This window comes from Eleutherodactylus coqui, chromosome 8 (genome assembly GCF_035609145.1).
Source record: "Eleutherodactylus coqui strain aEleCoq1 chromosome 8, aEleCoq1.hap1, whole genome shotgun sequence".
NCBI lineage: Eukaryota > Metazoa > Chordata > Amphibia > Anura > Eleutherodactylidae > Eleutherodactylus > Eleutherodactylus coqui.
In genome coordinates, this window is record NC_089844.1 from 72,589,116 (window position 1) to 72,608,421 (window position 19,306).

Below are 19,306 nucleotides of genomic sequence, written 5' to 3' on the forward strand. Positions count from 1 at the left end.
TTGGGCAGGAAGCAGAGAGCTCCGTTCTCACTGCAGTGGCCAGACTTGATATTACAGGCAAATATCCCATTCACTTCAATGTACATTGTGCCTGTAATACCAAGCCTGGCCACTGCAGCGAGAATGGAGCTGTTTGCTTCCTGCGAAAATCAGCTCAGTATACAAAGACACTGGCCTGATTAACAGCTGATCAGTGGGGATCCCAAGCAGTGGATCCCCACTGATCTACCATCGATGACCTATCCTGTGGATAGCCCATTCATAGATTACAACTGGGCAACCCTTTTAACAAAAACATATGTGCTCTAATAAACGTTGCTCTGCGTAATGTCCTCTATCTAGGGTAACCAGTTCCCTACCAGGAGTGTGAACTGGAAGCAACTTCCTTCTAAGTATGTTCAGCCCATAGTGATTTCTCCCAGGAAAGGGCTCCATAGGAACCTGATTTTCCTTTTCAATTTGTATATACACTATATAGTCTAAAATATGTGAACACCTGATCATCACACCTATATGAGCTTGGTGGACATCCAATTCAAAAGCCATGGTTGTTAAAGGGGTTTTCCAGGAAATTTTATTGATGACCTTTCCTCAGGATAGGTCATCAATAGTTGATTGGCTATAGTCCGCTGCTGGGAGCCCCAACTGATCAGCTGTTTGGTCGCAGGGTACAGAGTAGAAGCAAATTGCTCTAACCTCTGTGTAGTGGCCAGTGCTGGTAATTGCAGGGTTAGCTGCCATTAAATCATTGAGAGCTGTGCCTGCAATTACCAGCACTGGCCACTACACAAGAGTCGGAGTGATCTGCTTTCCCTCTGTACCCTACTGTTTAGCCAGTGACAGCGAATAGCTGATTGGTCGGGGGCCCCAGCAGCAGACCCCAGCCAATCAGCTATTGATGACCTCTCCTCAGGATAGCTCATCAATAAAAATTGCTGGAAAAACCCCTTTAATTTGGAGCTGTGCCTGCCTTTGTGGTCATAACAACTTCTTCTAAGAAGGCATACAAGATCTGGAAGCGTGCATGCGGGAATTCAGACAAAAGAGCATTTGTGGGATCCGGTCCCGATAATGGATGAGAAAGTTTGCTTCACAATCAGCCTTGAAATTCGTCACAAATTCATTTATTGAGGTCAAGACTCTGTAGCCTTTTGAGTTCCTCTGCATCAAAGTTGCCCAGCTATATCTTTACGGACCAACTAATGTCACAAAGTTGGATGCATGTGGTTAACATACTTTTAACATTACCTTAAAAATTAAGGGGGCAAACCCTCAAAAACAGCTTCATACCATTACCTCTCCTCCGCAACCACATTTTTCAGCAGCATGCCAGTAGCTACTGTTGTCCAAGCATCCGACAAACCCAGATGTGTTTGTTATCAGAATACTAGTGAGACATGACTCTAGAGAACACGGTTCCTCTACCCCGGAGTCCAGCCATGGCATTAGTTATACCACTCTAGTCCATGCTTCGCATTGTATATGATGATTTTAGGCTTGTAGACAGCTGCTTGACCATGGAAACCCGTTTCATAAAGCTCCTGACCCAGTTCTCCTATCACAAACTTCAGCACTCAGTGTCCCACATTTTGTGTTACTGTGGGGCTGAGTTATTGCTTCTTCTAGATTCTTCCACTTCACAATTTCTAGTTGACCAGTCTGACCATATCAGAAATGTCACAAACTGATTTATCATTGTTTGCCTATAGAGATTACATGGCTACATGCATCATTTAATGTCCATTTTTGCAATGGGTGTAACTGAAACCTTTGAACGTAATAATAGGGGAGGGAGAGCGCATACATTTCCGCATATAGTGTAGCTTACTAGTAGTGTTGAGCGAACCAAAATAGTCTAACCCTGTTTCGGGTCAAACTTTCCTAAAAGTTTTGCTCAGCCTGAACCTAAATCTCAGGTAGTTCGTCTCGACTGAATCCATTAAACTTCCTCCTCCATTGCCTTGCTACGTTGGGGTTCTAGGTTCAAATCTGACCAAAGACAACAACTGCATGGAGTTTGTTCTTTTTCATAAATATATGCCCTATATAAATAAAACTAATTATTATTTTGAAGAAGAAACCCACACAAACACAGGGAGAACATACAAACTCCATGTAGCTGTTGTCCTCAATCAGATTTGAATCTAGGAGATCAGCACTGCAAGGCAACAGTGCTAACCACTGAGTCACCAAGCTTGAACCTCCTTCTCTTCCTCCTCCGCCTTCTTAATCAATATTGGCATGACATAAATAAAGGTGATTATTATAAAGAAGAAACCCACAAGAACACAGAGAACATACAAACTCCATGCAGATGTTGTTCTTGCTCAGATTTGAATGTAGGACCCCAGCACTGCAAAGCAACAGTGCTGGAGGAGGAATTGTTTTATGGCTCCCAGGCCGTGTCAAACACCAGTTTTAGGGGTATTGGCGACATTCTTGTTCAGTTTAAACTACTTTGTATTGAACCAAACTTTTTGCCAAAATTCTGCCACCCAGCAGAGCCAAACTTTTAAAAAAGCTAGCCCAACACTTTTTACCACTTATGTTCTTCATAGCATTAATATGCTGATTTCTCTTTTTGTGTGCTTTATAGGGGAGAAGATGACTCTGAGTATCTCTGTCCTGCTGTCTCTGACTGTGTTTCTTCTGGTTATTGTTGAACTGATCCCATCAACTTCTAGCGCAGTGCCGCTGATTGGAAAATACATGTTATTCACCATGGTGTTAGTTATAGCATCAATTATTATTACTGTTATCGTAATTAACACTCATCATCGCTCCCCAAGTACTCACACAATGCCATCTTGGGTGAGGAAGGTGAGTTATAAGGACTTTTCTTAAAATGAAAGGGTTTATATGGCTGAAAAATGGGAAGTACGTATCATATAAAATAAGCCCCTCTCTAATTCAGTACGGTTGGAAACTATAGAAAAATGTTGTACTGCAAGTCAGATACAAGTAATCTGCTTATCTTTAGACAATTATGTGTGCATTCATACTGTATGATGATGATGTACGGAAGTTAAAAGTGCCCCACCCAATGTATACTTTCGGTTTGTAATACTGCGATGATAGGAATTTTTCTTTGTATTCAGATTTTTATCAACACAGTCCCGAACCTGATGTTTTTCTCTACAATGAAACGGCCTTCACAAGAAAAACAAGGGCAGAAGATCTTTGCCGAAGACATTGACATTTCGGACATTTCTGGGAAACTGGGTCCTGCTGCAGTGATTTACCAGTCACCGATCCTAAAGAACCCAGATGTGAAGAGCGCTATTGAAGGGGTTAAATATATTGCAGAAACCATGAAATCGGACCAAGAATCTAACAAGGTAAAATAGGTTTTAATTGGTTTTAAATGTACCTTTAAAAAAAATGTTGACCCTCTGACACCAGTATTAAGAGAACAGTATAGAGAATGGGCAATGACTACTTTGGTTATATTATCTGTGCAGTGCCATCCTCAAGCTGGTGATGTACTGGTATTACAATTCCCCTTCCCATTTACTGGAATGGGATTGTATAGCAGTTCTCTACATCTGGCTGGCTAGGAGCAAAACTGTGTCAAAATGGGGGCTTTGTTCTAACAATCAAGGGGGTCCTAGTATATAGGACACATAAAGCCATTTGCACTTTATTTAGCTGACATGTGGAAAAGTCTATACAATTATACATAAAATATGTGATGGTAGAAATAAGCTTATTCAGAACAGAAGTTTGTATCATGAATTGTATGGAGTAGACGGAATTGAAATATAGTTCTCCGAGGATTTTAACAGAAGTATTAGTTAAATATCTCTGTTCCTATAATATATCCGTAGGGTATTGACCCATTGTATTTGAACTATTTTAGCCGTCTATGGGCTTATACTATACCTGATTTCATACAGAGACAATCAGAGTGGTATGTGATGTATTCTTCCATTTCTTCTGGAGAACACAGCACCTCAACATGGCAGTAGCAGAAATATCTATATCCACATCATTAGAGATGAGCGAGCGTACTCGGAAAAGCACTACTCGCTCGAGTAATTTGCTTTATCCGAGTATCGCTGTGCTCGGGTCTGAAGATTCGGGTGCCGCTGCGGCTGACAGGTGAGTCGCAGCGGGGAGCAGGGGAGAGCGGGCGGGAGAGAGGGAGAGAAAGATCTTACCTCCGTTCCTACCCACTCTCCCCTGCAGCTCCCCGCTCCGTGCCGGCACCCGAATCTTCAGACCCGAGCACAGCGATACTCGGATAAAGCAAATTACTCGAGCGAGTAGTGCTTTTCCGAGTACGCTCGCTCATCTCTACACATCATAACTGTTACGTTCGTGCAAGGCACAAATATGGCAAACCTCTGGGATGTCACCCACATATTAAACCTTCACACTATAATGTCCATAATGGACTAACACATACATGTATAATATCACCAAAACGATGGATACACCAAAAGACAGGAATGGGAATACTATCTCTAATCAGTGTTGGCCTCGTAGACTATACCTAAAAGCAGGACGATCATCCTGATAGGGACAGCTCCATACGTCCGGAAGGGGATTCAGGCATCTACAAACCAATGGAGGAGATTCAGGCATCCACCAACGGACCTGGGGGATTCAGGCATCTACCAATGGACAGAGGGGATTCAGGCATCCACTAACAGAAGGAGGGAGTTCAGGTGTCTGCCCACCAACAGATAGGGGAACAGACAGGACATGACTCAGGCCAAACATAGATAACACTGGATCCAGACAAACACACAAAGATCAGATCCGTATAGCATGCATTCGCATAGATGACTAACTGGCACCCGTGTTAGGCTGGGACTAAAATAAATACACATCTGTTACTGCTGATTGGCCAGCTAAGGGAAGCACATCCCTATTTGCCAATCAGTCTACACGCCAACAGGGAAGACAGGAAGGGAACATTAAGCTGTGAGAGATTCCTTACTCCCAAGATAGAGGCACCCATCGACGCCAACCACCAAATGACAAGGTGCATGCGGCAAAGGTTTGATCATGTTGATCGGGTTTAACATCATTACACTACGCTGGCTCTATGTCCTGGTTGTGACCAGCTACACTAACATTTTACTATTTTTATGTGTTAGCCATTCTTCTTCTAACATTGTAACATTTCCAAAGTTATCCTGTCTCTCATTTGATTCCTACAGGCTTCAGAAGAATGGAAGTTTGTGGCGATGGTGCTAGATCACATTCTGCTTGCATTGTTCATGATTGTCTGTGTCACGGGAACTGTCGCTGTTTTCGCCGGCCGGCTGATTGAACTTAATTCACAGGATTGAATTCAAGTTTTCATTATTGTACAGCCGAAATATAAGTGAAGAAGCAGAAATGGAACAAAACTATATCCTTACCTGATGATACTGAAATGTTGTAACCTTATCCTGCCACATACTGATGACGATGCAGACAATGGCCTATTCCACCAGTGTGCCACTCATTGGTGATGATGATGCAGATGATGGCCTATTCCACCAACGTGGAATAGGCCATGGCAATGATGATGCCGACAATGGCCTATTCCACTAGTGTGCGACTCATTGGTGATCATGATGCAGATGATGGCCTATTCCACCAATGTGGAATAGGCCATGGCAATGATGATGCCGACAATGGCCTATTCCACCAATGTGCCACTCATTGGCAATGATGATGCCGACAATGGCCTATTCCACTAGTGTGCGACTCATTAGTGATCATGATGCAGACTATGACCTATTCCACTAGTGTGTCACTCATTGACGATGATGACTATTGTAGGATGACTACTCTCGTTTTGATTGATGGACTACTCCATATTATTTGCTGCATTGGGAAGAGGCTTAATTATAGCTTATGTATATGGACATAAGCTTAGCGTTTTACTTCTTCTTTACTAACTGGGTTATCTATAATGCTGGAGATGAGGGCACTGCATCACTCAGCAGTTCTCTTTGATAGACTTTAGATATCCCAACAGCTTTGTTGCTCTTTCATCTGATGTTCCTGAGCATTTCGAACCGTAAAAGTATATTAGAGAATTGCTATGTTGAACCTATACCTTGACTGTACATACATCCTACATGAGTGTGTGTTTGCATTTCCCATGCCATTAAAAACTCTCTTTTTTCAGTAGGTCCTAAACTTTCATTGTTTTATGTCTGTACTACCTGCCTTGTCAGTGGAAGTCAAAGGTCACCTCTATCTGATGGTACGTTCACATGTTCTGCTCTATTTATTTGCACTTTTGTTATTCGGATTTATAAAGTCCCACATAGGCCAGTTTCACATCTGCGTCGGAACCTCTGGCAGAAGGTTCCATCACTGATCCGGATGAAAATACAAGAAGAAGAAGAAGAGCTGCATGCTGCTTTTTTTCTTACGTCCAAAAGCCGGGCAGCTGGGTGGAAAGTGGGCAAACCCCATTATAGTCAATGGGAATGTATTATCCCCTCTGTTGTGATGCTGATATCACAATACAATATTTTTGTAGACACTTTTTTTAAAAGTCAAGGCAAATGTAAAATGTGTTTAACACATAATTATTTGGCTTCATGCCATGTACTCCGTTTTTAGGCATATCAGAATAGTGGAGTATTTTGCCTAGTTACTCTCCCCCATAGTCCTAGGCCACATTCAGACGTGCCCGATTTACCATAGATTTTTTAATGTGGTTTTCGCAACAATACATTACAATACATGTGAATGCAGTTTAAAAACCTCATCCACACGTAGTGGAATAAATCTGCCTAGAAATAGGATTTTTAATCTTTAATGTTAAGGAAACACGATCACATAAATATCCCCCCTAACCCATACTGCTTTCTAGTACAGAACCAACATCTGGAAGTGCTTTGATCTGGAGAAGTTCCCTGTCTTCCAGTGTTCAGTCTCATCTCTGGAGAATTTCCTGGGCTGTACCAGCACAACCGGCTTTCCAGTAAATACAGTTTTCTGAAGTTCAAGGGTTTAAAATGACAGAGATAAAATAAGAATAAGTATAAATTACATATTAAATGTTAAAGAATAGAAACATCAAGTGTCAAAAGATCTTTGACCTCTGTTGTTGGATGAATTGGGCTGCCCGCTGTCCTGGGGTCATATTTCACTCTGATCTTTCCTTCACTCTCCATATTCGATCACTTGCTTGCTCATGTTATCTGCTCCTCAAGAACATCTCCAGGATCCGCCCTTTTCTCACTGTGGAGACATCAAAAACTCTTATTGTTGCCCTGGTCCATTCCTGTCTTGATTACTACAACTCTCTACTGATCGGTTTTCCCCTCTCCAAACTCTCCCCTCTCCAATCCATCCTCAATGCAGCAGCCAGGTTCATCTTTTTGTTGATCCACTACTCAGATGCCTCCACCCTGTTCCAGTTGCTGCACAGATGCCTCCACCCTGTGCCAGTCACTGCACTAGTTGCCCATCCAATATAGAATACAATTTAAACTCATCACTCTCATCCACAATGCTGCAGTGTCTTCTCATCCCTGTCTACCACCCTACCCGTGCTCTCCGCTCTGCTAATACACTTACACTAAGTTCCTCTTTAATCCAAACCTCCCATTCCTACCTACTAGATTTTTTCTGAGCTGGAACCCGCTACCCCAATTCGGTTAATTCTGAACACCTTTAAGTATGCCCTAAAAACACATATTTTTTGGAAAGTTTACCATATTCCTTAATCTAATTCTTCTTCATTTGCCCTTTTTATACTCCCCCTTGGAAAGCTAACCCCTTTCTTCCCACTGCTCACCCACATGCACTTCCCACTATTATTATGCTTGTCCACTAGAGGGAGGATGCCCTCCAAAATAGATTTTAATTTTCCATGATTGAAGCTTTGACAATTGGCGCAAGCACAATCATCTGAATAGGGTAGAATTTATAAATGTGTTATGAATGAAAAATATCATAAAGATTGCAATTTTTTATATTAGTGTCTTTCTGCACTTACCTGGGCAAATGTATGACATGCACCTTCATATAGTAGCACCAGCTAGAGATGTGTGTTGCCTGCGGTGCTGCTGGCAACCTCTCCGCTCTAGCATATGCATCATGCAAGGGGACAGACTGTTGGATGGCTTGACCCAAATATGATACCAAGAAGCAGTGAAGCGGAGTGTCCCATTATGTCACAGTGATGACGGCTCCCCAAAACTAGAAGAAAATGTGTGGATCAGTTTATTCAAGAGCATGTGTGAAGTCTCTGCTCCTGTCCTGGAGCCTTTTTTTCTTGGGTTAAGAGTGATGTCTTGACTATGTTGACTTGTGTGACAGCTGACAAGCCCTAAGGCATCCATTTGACTTGTACTTCAACCACATTATGAATTTGGAGACATGAAAGCACGTTGGAAATTCACAGCAACGGTTACTTTTGAGAAGTACATTGTCATCGTCGCACCGCTGCTAACAGGTACCAGGCATGATGTCATGGCGTCAGCGCCGGACTACGTGAGGCGCAGTGTCGTTCAGCACTTGACACCAAGGGAGAAATATCCCCCTTCTATTGTAACATTGATAGGCTGGCAGAACTATTTTCCATCAGACTCAGCCTATCAGGGGTCGATTTAGCGTATTTATTCCGGCCCCTCACTATAGAGGATGCCGGTAATACATTTGTGTATACTGCTCCTGCTACGTTGAATGGGGTTTGCTTGTGCGTTCTTCCTTAGTGTGTGTTTCTTTGACTTTGGATTTCGGACCGTGTCTGTCTGTCTCTTCTCCTGGTACTGTCTGCAGTCACTATTGAGCTTCGTCTGCAGTTGTTTGTTTGCATGCACAGTATAAAGGAGGCAGCAGCACTCCAGGAGACAGCACCTATGGTGTGGGACATAAACTGCATGCAGAGCTCAAATAACAACCCGACTCCAGAGTCCAAAGTACACGTCATGAAATAGATGAATTGAGCAGCATAGCCGAGTGTTTACAAAATGATTACATCCCTATCAATGCTCCTTTATTGCTGCAAGATAAGAAATACACACAACGTTTCAACCCCAGCAGGGGTCTTTGTCAAGCTGAGGCCACAAAACACCAACCCAGCATTAAATACAAATTATACACCAATCACAAACAAGTAATTAAAACAAAGGTTCACTCCCATAACAGGTGATGATGCTTACTTCCTACTGGCCAAGTTGTTTATTTGTCCGTTCTGTTCTGCCTTGCCCTCGTGCATCTTCTCTCCTCTGAATTCCTCTTATGAACTTATAGGGAATCTTTCGAAGTTCCAGATGCAGGGTTGCTCTTGCAGGGTGAGTGCTCTACTTTATAGGAAGGTGTAGTCGGGGTACATCAGGGACAGATCTTAGGTTCCACTTACATATCTGCCAACATCTGTTATCTTGTCTCTAGAGCTAGCTACTGAGCTACCCCCTGTGTTCTACAAGTCACAGCTTGTCCATGTCCTCTGTCCCTGTTGGTTGGTTTTCTTGACAGGACTCAATGGGCATGACATACATACAGTGAAACCTCCTTGAGACAAGCAGTCAAAATTGCACTAAAAGTATTCCTATAGGGCAGTAATGGGCAACCTTTTGAGCTCGGTGTGCCAAAATTTGCCAAAAAACCGAGCATAACTCGGGTGGTGTGTCACTTCGAGAAAAAAACCCATAAATTTGCGATATTTATAGTTTAAATAACAAAAATGTAAAATTGTAATGTAAAACTGTATTTAGTAAACCCAAAACACCCATAGCACAGGCCCTCGCCTCTCCCAGCCTCCTTCTCACTTATCTTAGTAATGATTAGCCCCCAGCAGTGACAGTGCCCCCCACAGTGGCCCCCAGCAGTGACAGCGCCCCCCAGTAGTGACACCCTACATCAGCCCCCCAGCAGCGACAGCGCCCCCACAGTGGCACCCCAGCAGCGACAGCGCCCCCCATAGCGGACCCCCAGCAGCGACAGTGCCCCCCACAGCGGGCCCCCCAGCAGCGACAGCGCCCCGTACAGCGGCCCTCAGCAGTGACAGTGCCCCCCACAGCAGCCCCCCCCCAGCAGTGACAGTGGCCCCCACAGCAGCGACAATGCCCCCCAGCAGAATCAGCGGACCCCGAGCAGTGACAGTGCCCCCCCAGCAGTGACAGCGGTCCCCCGAGACCCGCGTACTCACCCCATACACGTCCTGGAAGCTCTGCTCCTCCGCTGCCCTCTGCGCCGCTAGCAGAGATGATCTCCGGCGCACACTGATGTCAGTGTGCTGCCGGACGCCTCCTCCCCTGGACGCTCTCGCGGAACCAAGTGGTAAGAGACGTCGGGGGACGGGGCAGCAGGATCCCGGCTGCACACTGACATCACAGATCACAGTGTGCGCTGGGATCAGCACTGCTACCGGTAGTAGCGCCGGTTAGTGAATACCAGCAGGGGAGCCGCGGCAACTGCTAGTATTCACTAACGAGGTGAATGGCCGACAGCGGCCGCGTGTCAGCGACTATGTCTACGCATGTCAGTGCTATAGGGAATAGTCCTGCCCTCTGAAAGAGGAGGCCTTTATACACAGAAAAGCCCACCTAAGGAGAATGAGGTCTAAATCAGGGTAGTCTTCTCAGAGAGGTTTTACTGTGTATAGGATGGAAACCTGATGGACCCATTAGAAATAAATAAGATTCATAAGGATTTGCCAGTATCCATTTACAAACAGTTGTGGCATAGCTGTCCTGCTATGATTATAGGGTTATTCTAAGTTACTTCTTTTATATAGCTTTGGGTCTCCCATGCTCAAAACTTTATAAAATAAATATACTCTTGTGGCTCCAGATCGCCAATCCAGTGATCCGGTGCTACGGCACCTGCCAGGTGAGATCACCCAACCAGAAGGCCTGATGACATGTCATAAATTTGCCATGTTTCAACAGCCAGACCCGAATTGACGTTGATGGCCTCTCACATAGCCAGCCAGAACCCTACCATACACTGATGAGGGTTAATAACTTAGAAATAGCTGTATGGCTTGGCTTATATCCCCAGTCATATCCCAATATCCAACCTGTGAAGAGGTTGGATATTGGGATATCGAATCATAGGGTAGTAACCATTCCAACAGGGGGCGCTGTGGTGCTCTCTCCATGAGGCTACAACCCCACCCCCACCCGACTCACGTTATTAGCCAGCTAGAAGCCATGCAGTTGTGATAAACTGTATAAAAAGGTAGGAGGGGGCAGGGTTTTATGATGTCCTGCTTGAGTTAAGAGGAAAGTTGCGAAGTATGAGTGGGGTGGGGGAATAAAGGAAATGTATCACCTACCACTAAACCATTCTTTTCTCTAATCTGTTTTTTTTTTCTGCTTGTACATTTTTATACTGCTTTCCGCATATGACTATGGGGGCGGCCGTCTTGCAGGAGCTGCTGCTAACAGCATGCAGACATAAGCTTCACAGCAGCTTTGTGGACATGTAAAGTGGCGGAAAAGTACATTTTGCAATATATACAATATTTTATTTGTATATGAATAACAGGTGCAAAAGGGTTAAAGGACATTATAAGACAGAGGTGCAGTAGGCCGGGTGGAGTATAGCCTGAGCCTTACTGTAGGAGCACCGCAGTGGTAGAGGCAATGTAAAAGAACATCTGGAGGGCAAGAAAGTCACGTAGCACCAGAGTAGAAAGCTGAAGTGCAAACTAAGTGGAAATGCCCAGGTCAGCTTAGGTTGAGTTTACTTCTGCGTTTAGGGCTTTTTGTCTCCATGTTCCAGCTTTGGAGCAGAAAAACTTATTTCAAATTACATTTTTCATTTTTTTCCCATTGATTTCCTCAATGAGTTTTTAGAAGAACAGACATCTTTCTGTTTGCCTTCATTCCATTATGTTTCCAGTTTTTTAAAGAAACAAATACTGTCTGCAGTGCTATTTGTTCCGCTAAAAAAAACCAGAAACGTAACAGAACAGAAGCGAACTGAAAGCAGTCCGTTTTTTAACAAACCCATTTAAATGAATGGGGGAAAAAAAACGAAACATTTAATTCCATTTTAATTCAATTTTCGGTTCCAAAAATTGATGGAATTTAGACGGAAAGACTTAAAGGAGTTGTCTCGAGGAAGCAGTGAATTTTTTTTTTTGCCCAGTCCCCCCTATTAAGCATACATTACTAATCACCCATGTAAATGACTTTTCTAGCCGGTTTCTACTTACAGTTCCAGCGTTTCAGCAACTTATAAAAATTTTCCCAAGATGGCCGCCGGCTTTTTTCCCGTCGCTTGCTGTAGCCCGACGTGCGCGCTCCCGAGACGCTACCAGCTGTGTCTCCCTGACAACCAGACGCCCCGCAGCCGCCGACCGGACCCATGGATTGAACGCGGCCGACCACGGCACACAGTCACCCACCGCCAGGCAGCAGGTAACCGGCGCTAGACCCCTGACAACAGACGAAGGCCCCCCCGGCCCAGCGGCAGACCCCCCGGCCCAGCGGCAGCCCCCCCCCGGCCCAGCGGCAGACCCCCCGGCCCAGCGGCAGACCCCCCCGGCCCAGCGGCAGCCCCCCCGGCCCAGCGGCAGCCTCCTCCGGCCCAGCGGCAGCCCCCCCGGCCCAGCGGCAGCCCCCCCCGGCCCAGTGGCAGCCCCTCCGGCCCAGCGGCAGCCCCCCCCCCCGGCCCATCACTTACCTGGGCGGCAGGACGGCGGGACAGCTGGGCGGCTTCTCGGGACAGCTGGGCGGCTCTGCACCTTCCTCTAAGAGAGGATGGTACAGAATGGCCGCTTCAGCGCACTCCCGAGAAGTGGCAGCTCGTCTGCGCATGCGCAGAAGAGCTGTAGCGGCTAGCAGGCTGAAGCGGCTCGTGCTCAGAGCAGAAGACCGGACTGCGCAAGCGCGTCTAAAAAAGCAAGCTGCCAGCGAATTTAGACGGAACCATGGAGACGAGGACGCTAGCAACGGAGCAGGTAAGTGAATAACTTCTGTATGGCTCATATTTAATGCACGATGTATATTACAAAGTGCATTAATATGGCCATACGGAAGTGTATAACCCCACTTGATTTCGCGAGACAACCCCTTTAACACAGATGTGAACTCAGCCTCAGGTGTAAGTGGTCATAATTTCCAATCTGGACAAAGGTTGGCTTCACACAAGAACAATTCGCTGCGTTCTGCCGCCATGACACGGTTGCGCAGCACACAGCCAGTATGTAATGATACTGCGTACTTTCTGCATGCCGCCAATCGCCATGTACTATCTTGGCATGTATGCAAGTGTAATAAGCACCAAGATAGAACATGCTGCGATCGTTATTGTACGTGTAGTTCATGCAATATGAGCGGCAACATGGAGGCCTAAGGGCAACATGGGAGCCTAAGCAGATTGGGTACAGTGTATTATGTGTGCAAAACCTGTGCGTGTAATACGCCGTAACCACATGTTTGTGTGAAGGCACCCTAAGGCCCCCTGTCCATGGGCAAGGCACAATATCACTAGCCATATTCCACCGCCAGGGAGCAGGGGAGAGAACTGACAGTTGCGATTTGAGTCCTGCGAGCGGAGAATCGCTATGATTCTCCGCTAATGATAAGGGGCTGCGCTTTCCATAGCAACGCTTTTTAAAGCTTGCACTGCATTACTTACATCCAGATTATCGCCGCAAGTAATGCAATGCAAGATCGTCCGTGGACAGGAGCCCTAACTGTGTAAAGGCCAAGAACATGCTTGGTGAGACTACAAACATAGGAACCTGTAGCCCGGAAATGACTCATTGACTTCTATAGGATAGTGTATTGCCTATGTTCTGTGATGTGTGGAGAGGTTTTTGTGCACAGGGAGAAGGAGGAGGTGAGCTGTGACATCACCTATTGTGAATGGTGGATCCTGTGTTACCTATTTATAGGTGTAACCTTATCATCCTGCTTGTGATGAAAATGAGATGACTGCTGAAAAGTTTTCTCTACAGAACAGGAAGTGTCAGATTATTATTAGGCTTAGTGGTCAGTGTGAAAACTTCAAGATATTATTAAAAAGTTACATTGAAAATAAAGCAGAAAATTACACCAAAATTCTTACATAAGATGCATAAAAACATTATGAAAGCATTTGTTTGTGCAGCACTGTAGAGAATTGTGTTGTTTGGGAAGCAGCAGCGGTCGGGGGCAAAAAAGTGACATTCAGGGACACAGCAAGCAGGTAGTCCACATAATGCCGTGGACTAGTGAGGGAGCAGCTGCTACATCTGAAGCTGTCAGCTATAAGGACATTAGGTAGGCATGCCCGTCGGAACGTACCCCCGTCCCTTGGTGGGCCAGTCTGACTCGAGGCATGTGACAGTTGCGGTTGCCTTGTAACAGATTTTGCACTGTAGCTCAATGGTTTTAAGTCCGACCAGTGTGTAGTATGATATTATCAGATCCTTGTCTGTCATGGGGTAACTGATGCGGATGCTCCACTGGTGCTTGCGTGCAGATCACTTTGCAAATTTAAAAAAAAAAGTGTTACTTCCTGCAAAAGAGGAAGTGTGAAGCTTTAGATTGTGAAAAAGTTCTGTTGGTGTTATAAAAACATGTAAAGAAGCTGAGACGGAGGACAGAGGTGCACATTTCACACTAGATTGTGAAACTCTTTTGGTCGGGTATGTGGTCAGTTGATGCTTCCTGGCAATCAGGGTGAAAAAGTTGCAGTTGTAGCCAGGCATAACATTTTGGAAATCTGCAGGCCCCCAGCTATGTCATAGAAGATGCATAAATATAGTCATTTCTTTCAGATCCGGGCAACTGTCTCCAGGATGTGGCATCACACCAACAGTGCCAAACACTGTCACTCCTGTTTAAGATCAGTGGCTGAAAGTCATATACTAAATCTCTAATCAATAGACCATGTAATAAAATGCATTGATATCTGTTTTAGTAGAGTGCGTTCACATGTAGTGGATTTCCTACGGACTATCCAGAGTAGAAAAATCTGCAGCAAAATCCATGTCAAATTCTGCACCACTCACTGCGCATTTTAATATGGACCCATAGGAGACTTCACCCCTTCAAATGAAAGGGTGATATCTGCTGTAGAGTCATGTCAAAATCTGCTCCAAATGGAAAATATGCTGCAGTACGATGTGCCCTCTGACAGCCAGGGGGTTGTCCGCTCCAGTAAGAAGGGGAATGGGAGACTCATTTATTAGGGGGACAGACAGGGGAATCTGCCACAAAGACCAGGATCGTTGAACGGTGTGTCGTCTTCCTAGGGCTGGAGTTTGACACACTGCGGATCGGGTTGACAGATTACTAGGAGGGGTGGTGAGGATCCAGTGGTCATGGTTTACATTGGCACCCATGACAAAATTAGAGGTAGGTGGAAAGTCCTTAAAAACGATTTCAGGGACCTAGAATGTAAAGTTAGGACAAGGATCTCCAAAGTAGTATTTTCGGAAATACTACCTGTACCACATTCCAATAGTTGGTGTAGGAAGGAGGGATTTGGGTTCCCGGAGAACTGGGCTGACTTGCTGTTCTCTACAGGTTCTACTCTAGGGTTGGGGTACATCTCAATAGGGAGGATGCAGCTGTGTTGGGGGAGAAGATGGTTAGAAGGCTGGAGGAATGTTTAAACTAGGGACTGGGTGGGAGGGCAACCAGAGATAGAGGGGAAGAAAGTGTAGACAGTGATCTGGGACTAAGTAATGGAAATTGGAGTGGATTGTTCCGAAGGGTTAGTATAGTTGGAACTGGCAGGACAGTTAACAGGGATATACTTAAAATAAAAAATAATTAAAAACCTTTAAATTGTATGGTGACTAATGCTAGATGTTTGACCAATAATGTTGACGAATGAGGTAATAATGACTGAAGAAAACTATGACATAGTAGGAATAACAGAGACCTGGTTGGATTAAACTTGTGACTGGGCGCTGAATTTACAGGGTTACAGTCTGTTCAGAAGGGATTATAAAAAACGGAATGGGGGAGGAGTTTAGTTTTATGTAAAATCCACTATGGGAACATATACATGAGGGAGATGAACATATGATGTCTTTATAGAGGGAACAACAATAAAAAAATCCTTATAGGGGTTTTCTATAGGCCACCAACTATGACAGAAGCCACTGAAAATCTCTTACTGAGGCAAATAGATGAAGCAGCAAATCACAATGAGGTAATTATTATGGGAAACTGTAACTATCTGAATATAAACTGGGAAGCCGAAACCTGCGGATCTCAGAAAGATAACAAGTTTCTGTCAATAACTAAAGATAATTATCTTACCCAACTTGTACAGGACCCATTTTGGACTTAACATTAACCAACAGACCTGACAGAATAACAGCGGGGGGTAGGGGTAAGTTGGGGTATACCTGGGAAATGGTGACCATAATATAATACATTTCCACTTGTTTTTCAACTGGGAGTTGAATTGGGGAGCTACAAAAATACAAAACTTTAGGAAGGGAAAGTTTAGTTGGCTTAGAGAAGCCCTTAACCTTACTGACTGGTACAATGTCCTCAGAAATAAGAGTATCTATATATATAAAGACGAAAGCCCTCACTGACTCACTCACTCACTGACTCACTCACTCACTGACTGACTCGCCAAAAGTTCTCCAACTTCCCGATGTCGTAAAAACATGAAATTTGGCACAAGCATAGATTATCTCCAAAATAGAAAAAGTAATTGGGTCCCAACTCGATTATTCAATTCTAGCGCAAAAGAATTGGCGTCAAAATTTTACGTTCATAATCTAAATCTCTCACTTCCCAATGTCATAGAAACTTAAAATTTGGCACGAGCATTGATTATGTCATACATAGGAAAAGCTAATGGGTCCCAACTCGATTATTCAATTCTCTGTACAACAGAATTAGCGTCCAAATTTTACGTACAGAATCTAATTCTCTCACTTCCCAGTGTCATAGAAACTCGAAATTTGGCACCAGCATTCAGTATGTCATAAATAGGAAAAGCTAATGGGTCCCAACTTGATTATTCAATTCTAAGCACCAAAGAATTAGCGTCCAAATTTTACGTACGGAATGTAATCTTCTCACTTTCCGGTGTCATAGAAACGTGAAATTTGGCACGCGCATTGATTATGTCATAAATAGGAAAAGCCAATGGGTCCCAACTCGATTATTCAATTCTATGCGCAAAAGAATTAGCATCCAAATTTTACGTACGGAATGCAATTTTCTCACTTTTCGGTGTCATAGAAACGTGAAATTTGGCACTAGCATTGATTATGTCATAAATAGGAAAAGCATATGGGTCCCAACTCGATTGTTCAATTCTATGCGCAAAAGAATTAGCGTCCAAATTTTACGTACGGAATGTAATTTTCTCACTTTCCGGTGTCATAGAAACATGAAATTTGGCACGAGCATTGATTATGTCATAAATAGGAAAAGCTAATAGGTCCCAACTCGATTATTCAATTCTATGCGCAAAAGAATTAGCGTCGAAATTTTACGTACAGAATGTAATTTTCTCACTTTCCGGTGTCATAGAAACGTGAAATTTGGCACCAGCATTGATTATGTCATAAATAGGAAAAGCAACCATGACTTCATAAGATTTTCCGCGTGAACACCAGATAAACACCAGTACCAAATTAACTAGGGCGAAGCCGGGTATATCAGCTAGTAGACAATAAGTGGGAAATTAAAAAAAAAAACATCTTAAATACTTACTGTGTGTGCTTCAAACATTACAGGAAAAAAGGGTTAGGAATAGAAGAAAACCAATGGGGCTTAATAAAGATGTAAAGAAGAAAGCTTTTCGACCATCTGACATATGAACACTCTAAGTATGGCAAGCGCACTTTGGTATTTATAGACCAGGTAAAGGCCTTTGACTCAGTAGAGTGGAAGTACTTGTGGGCAGTGATGCAATAGTTTGGATTTGGGCCAACCTTTATTAAGTGGGTAAAGATCCTATATGACTCCCAGTAGGCAGTATTAAAATGAATGTCCATGTTTCTGCCCAGTTCCCCCTAGGTAGGGGCACACAACAAGGTTGCCTCCTGTCCTCTGCCCTGTTTGCCCTCGCTGTAGAGCCCCTCACCGGTAATAAAGGGATTCAAACTGCACAATTATAAAAAGCGCATAGCATTATATGCCGATGACACCCTCCTCTTTCTCCAGGACCCAGAGTCACTTGCCATTTTGACACATTTGGCCTACATTCTGACATTAGGGTCAACTGGGACAAAACTCACTTAATCACGATAGATTCTATGGCGGCTGAGCTCCCTTTGCCTGCCTCTCTGAGCTAGCCAGCTCAGACAACTTATCTGGGTATAAGATTGTCAGTGACTGTCTACCTTCTACAACTTTAATTTAGCCCCCCTCCTGAACTGAGCAGAGGAAATACTGACACACTGGGCCTCTCTTCCGCTTAGGCCGCCTGCAGACGGGCGGAAATTCCGTGGCAGGATTTCCTGTGGAATTTCCGCCCTTGGAAGCTACCATAGGATTGCGTTAGCAAATGCAATCCTAGGCAGATGGCCGCGGTTTGTCCGCACGAAAACTCGCGCGGCAAACAAACCGCGGCATGCTCTATTTTCTGCGCGGGGCTCGCAGAAACGTCACTGCCCGGCCGCCGGCAAGCCGGCACATCAAACAGCCGGAGCTGCAGGCACGGGTGAGTACGCGCTGCTCTCTGCAGGCGCTCGGGCCGGGTCCCGCGGTGAGAATCCTCGCAGCCGGATCCGACCCACCCATCTGCAGGCGGCCTTACTCTATTTTGTGGAATCAATTTGATAAAAATGAAGTTGTTACCGAACTTTTCGACATCCTGCGTAATTCCCTTGTTCTGGTTGTATTCTGTGGTTGTATTCTTGGATTCTTTGCCATGCTTCGTGGAACTGTATTGTGTATTCTGTGGAAAGGCTCCTCCCCCAGGATTAAATTGGAGACTTTGAGTTGGAGAGGCTTAGACTTACCTCACTTACTATTATTATCTAGCCAGCCAGCTGGTGTATGCTGGGTGGTGACTGACCTCGCCAGATTACAACCCGGTGGTGGACCTGGAGCGCAGAGTGGCTGGTCTCGCCCATAGTCTTAGGGTTCTGCTGACGTGTGGCCCCTCCTCTTCTATTGCCCCCTTACCTGTCCCCTTGCTGATAACACTTCAGATGTGGCACAGGGCCCTGCAGCTGACCACTATGCAGGAGATCATGTGGTAAAAAGCACATAAAAGCAGCAAAAGTGGAGACAGAGAGACTCATTGCCAAAAAGAGTAAAGCTAACCCCAAACTATTCTTTCAATTACAGAAAGCAAGAGGAGAAAGCAAATCTATGATAAGTAATGTGATAGACTGAGCCTTGTTTCTTATATTTAAGGACGCCATAGTGACAGGGTCTGTTCTACTGGATTGGCGCATAGTGCAGTCTGCAGC

The 19,306-nt window shown here is 44.7% G+C and overlaps 1 protein-coding gene and 1 long non-coding RNA gene across 3 annotated transcripts in view; one reads left to right on the forward strand and one right to left on the reverse strand.

Moving 5' to 3' along the window:
• LOC136576500 (acetylcholine receptor subunit alpha-1-B) overlaps nt 1-6,132 on the forward strand; it is a 31,611-nt gene extending 25,479 nt beyond the window's left edge. Inside the window, exons 7-9 of the mRNA XM_066575815.1 lie at nt 2,597-2,820; nt 3,099-3,338; nt 5,169-6,132. Of these exons, the coding sequence (XP_066431912.1) occupies nt 2,597-2,820; nt 3,099-3,338; nt 5,169-5,300 (596 nt within the window). The 3' untranslated portion in view covers nt 5,301-6,132. The remainder of the gene's footprint in view (nt 1-2,596; nt 2,821-3,098; nt 3,339-5,168) is intronic.
• Nucleotides 6,133-6,737: 605 nt separating this feature from the next.
• On the reverse strand, nt 6,738-18,911 carry LOC136576501 (uncharacterized). 2 transcript variants are annotated; one of them, XR_010786381.1, is made up of 3 exons: nt 18,687-18,911; nt 7,056-7,197; nt 6,738-6,951 (listed from the first exon to the last, which is right to left on the reverse strand). It is a non-coding gene; the product is annotated as an uncharacterized lncRNA (long non-coding RNA). The 2 variants fall into 2 exon arrangements; XR_010786380.1 differs by lacking the exon at nt 18,687-18,911 and adding an exon at nt 7,958-8,100.
• Nucleotides 18,912-19,306: the final 395 nt, after the last annotated feature.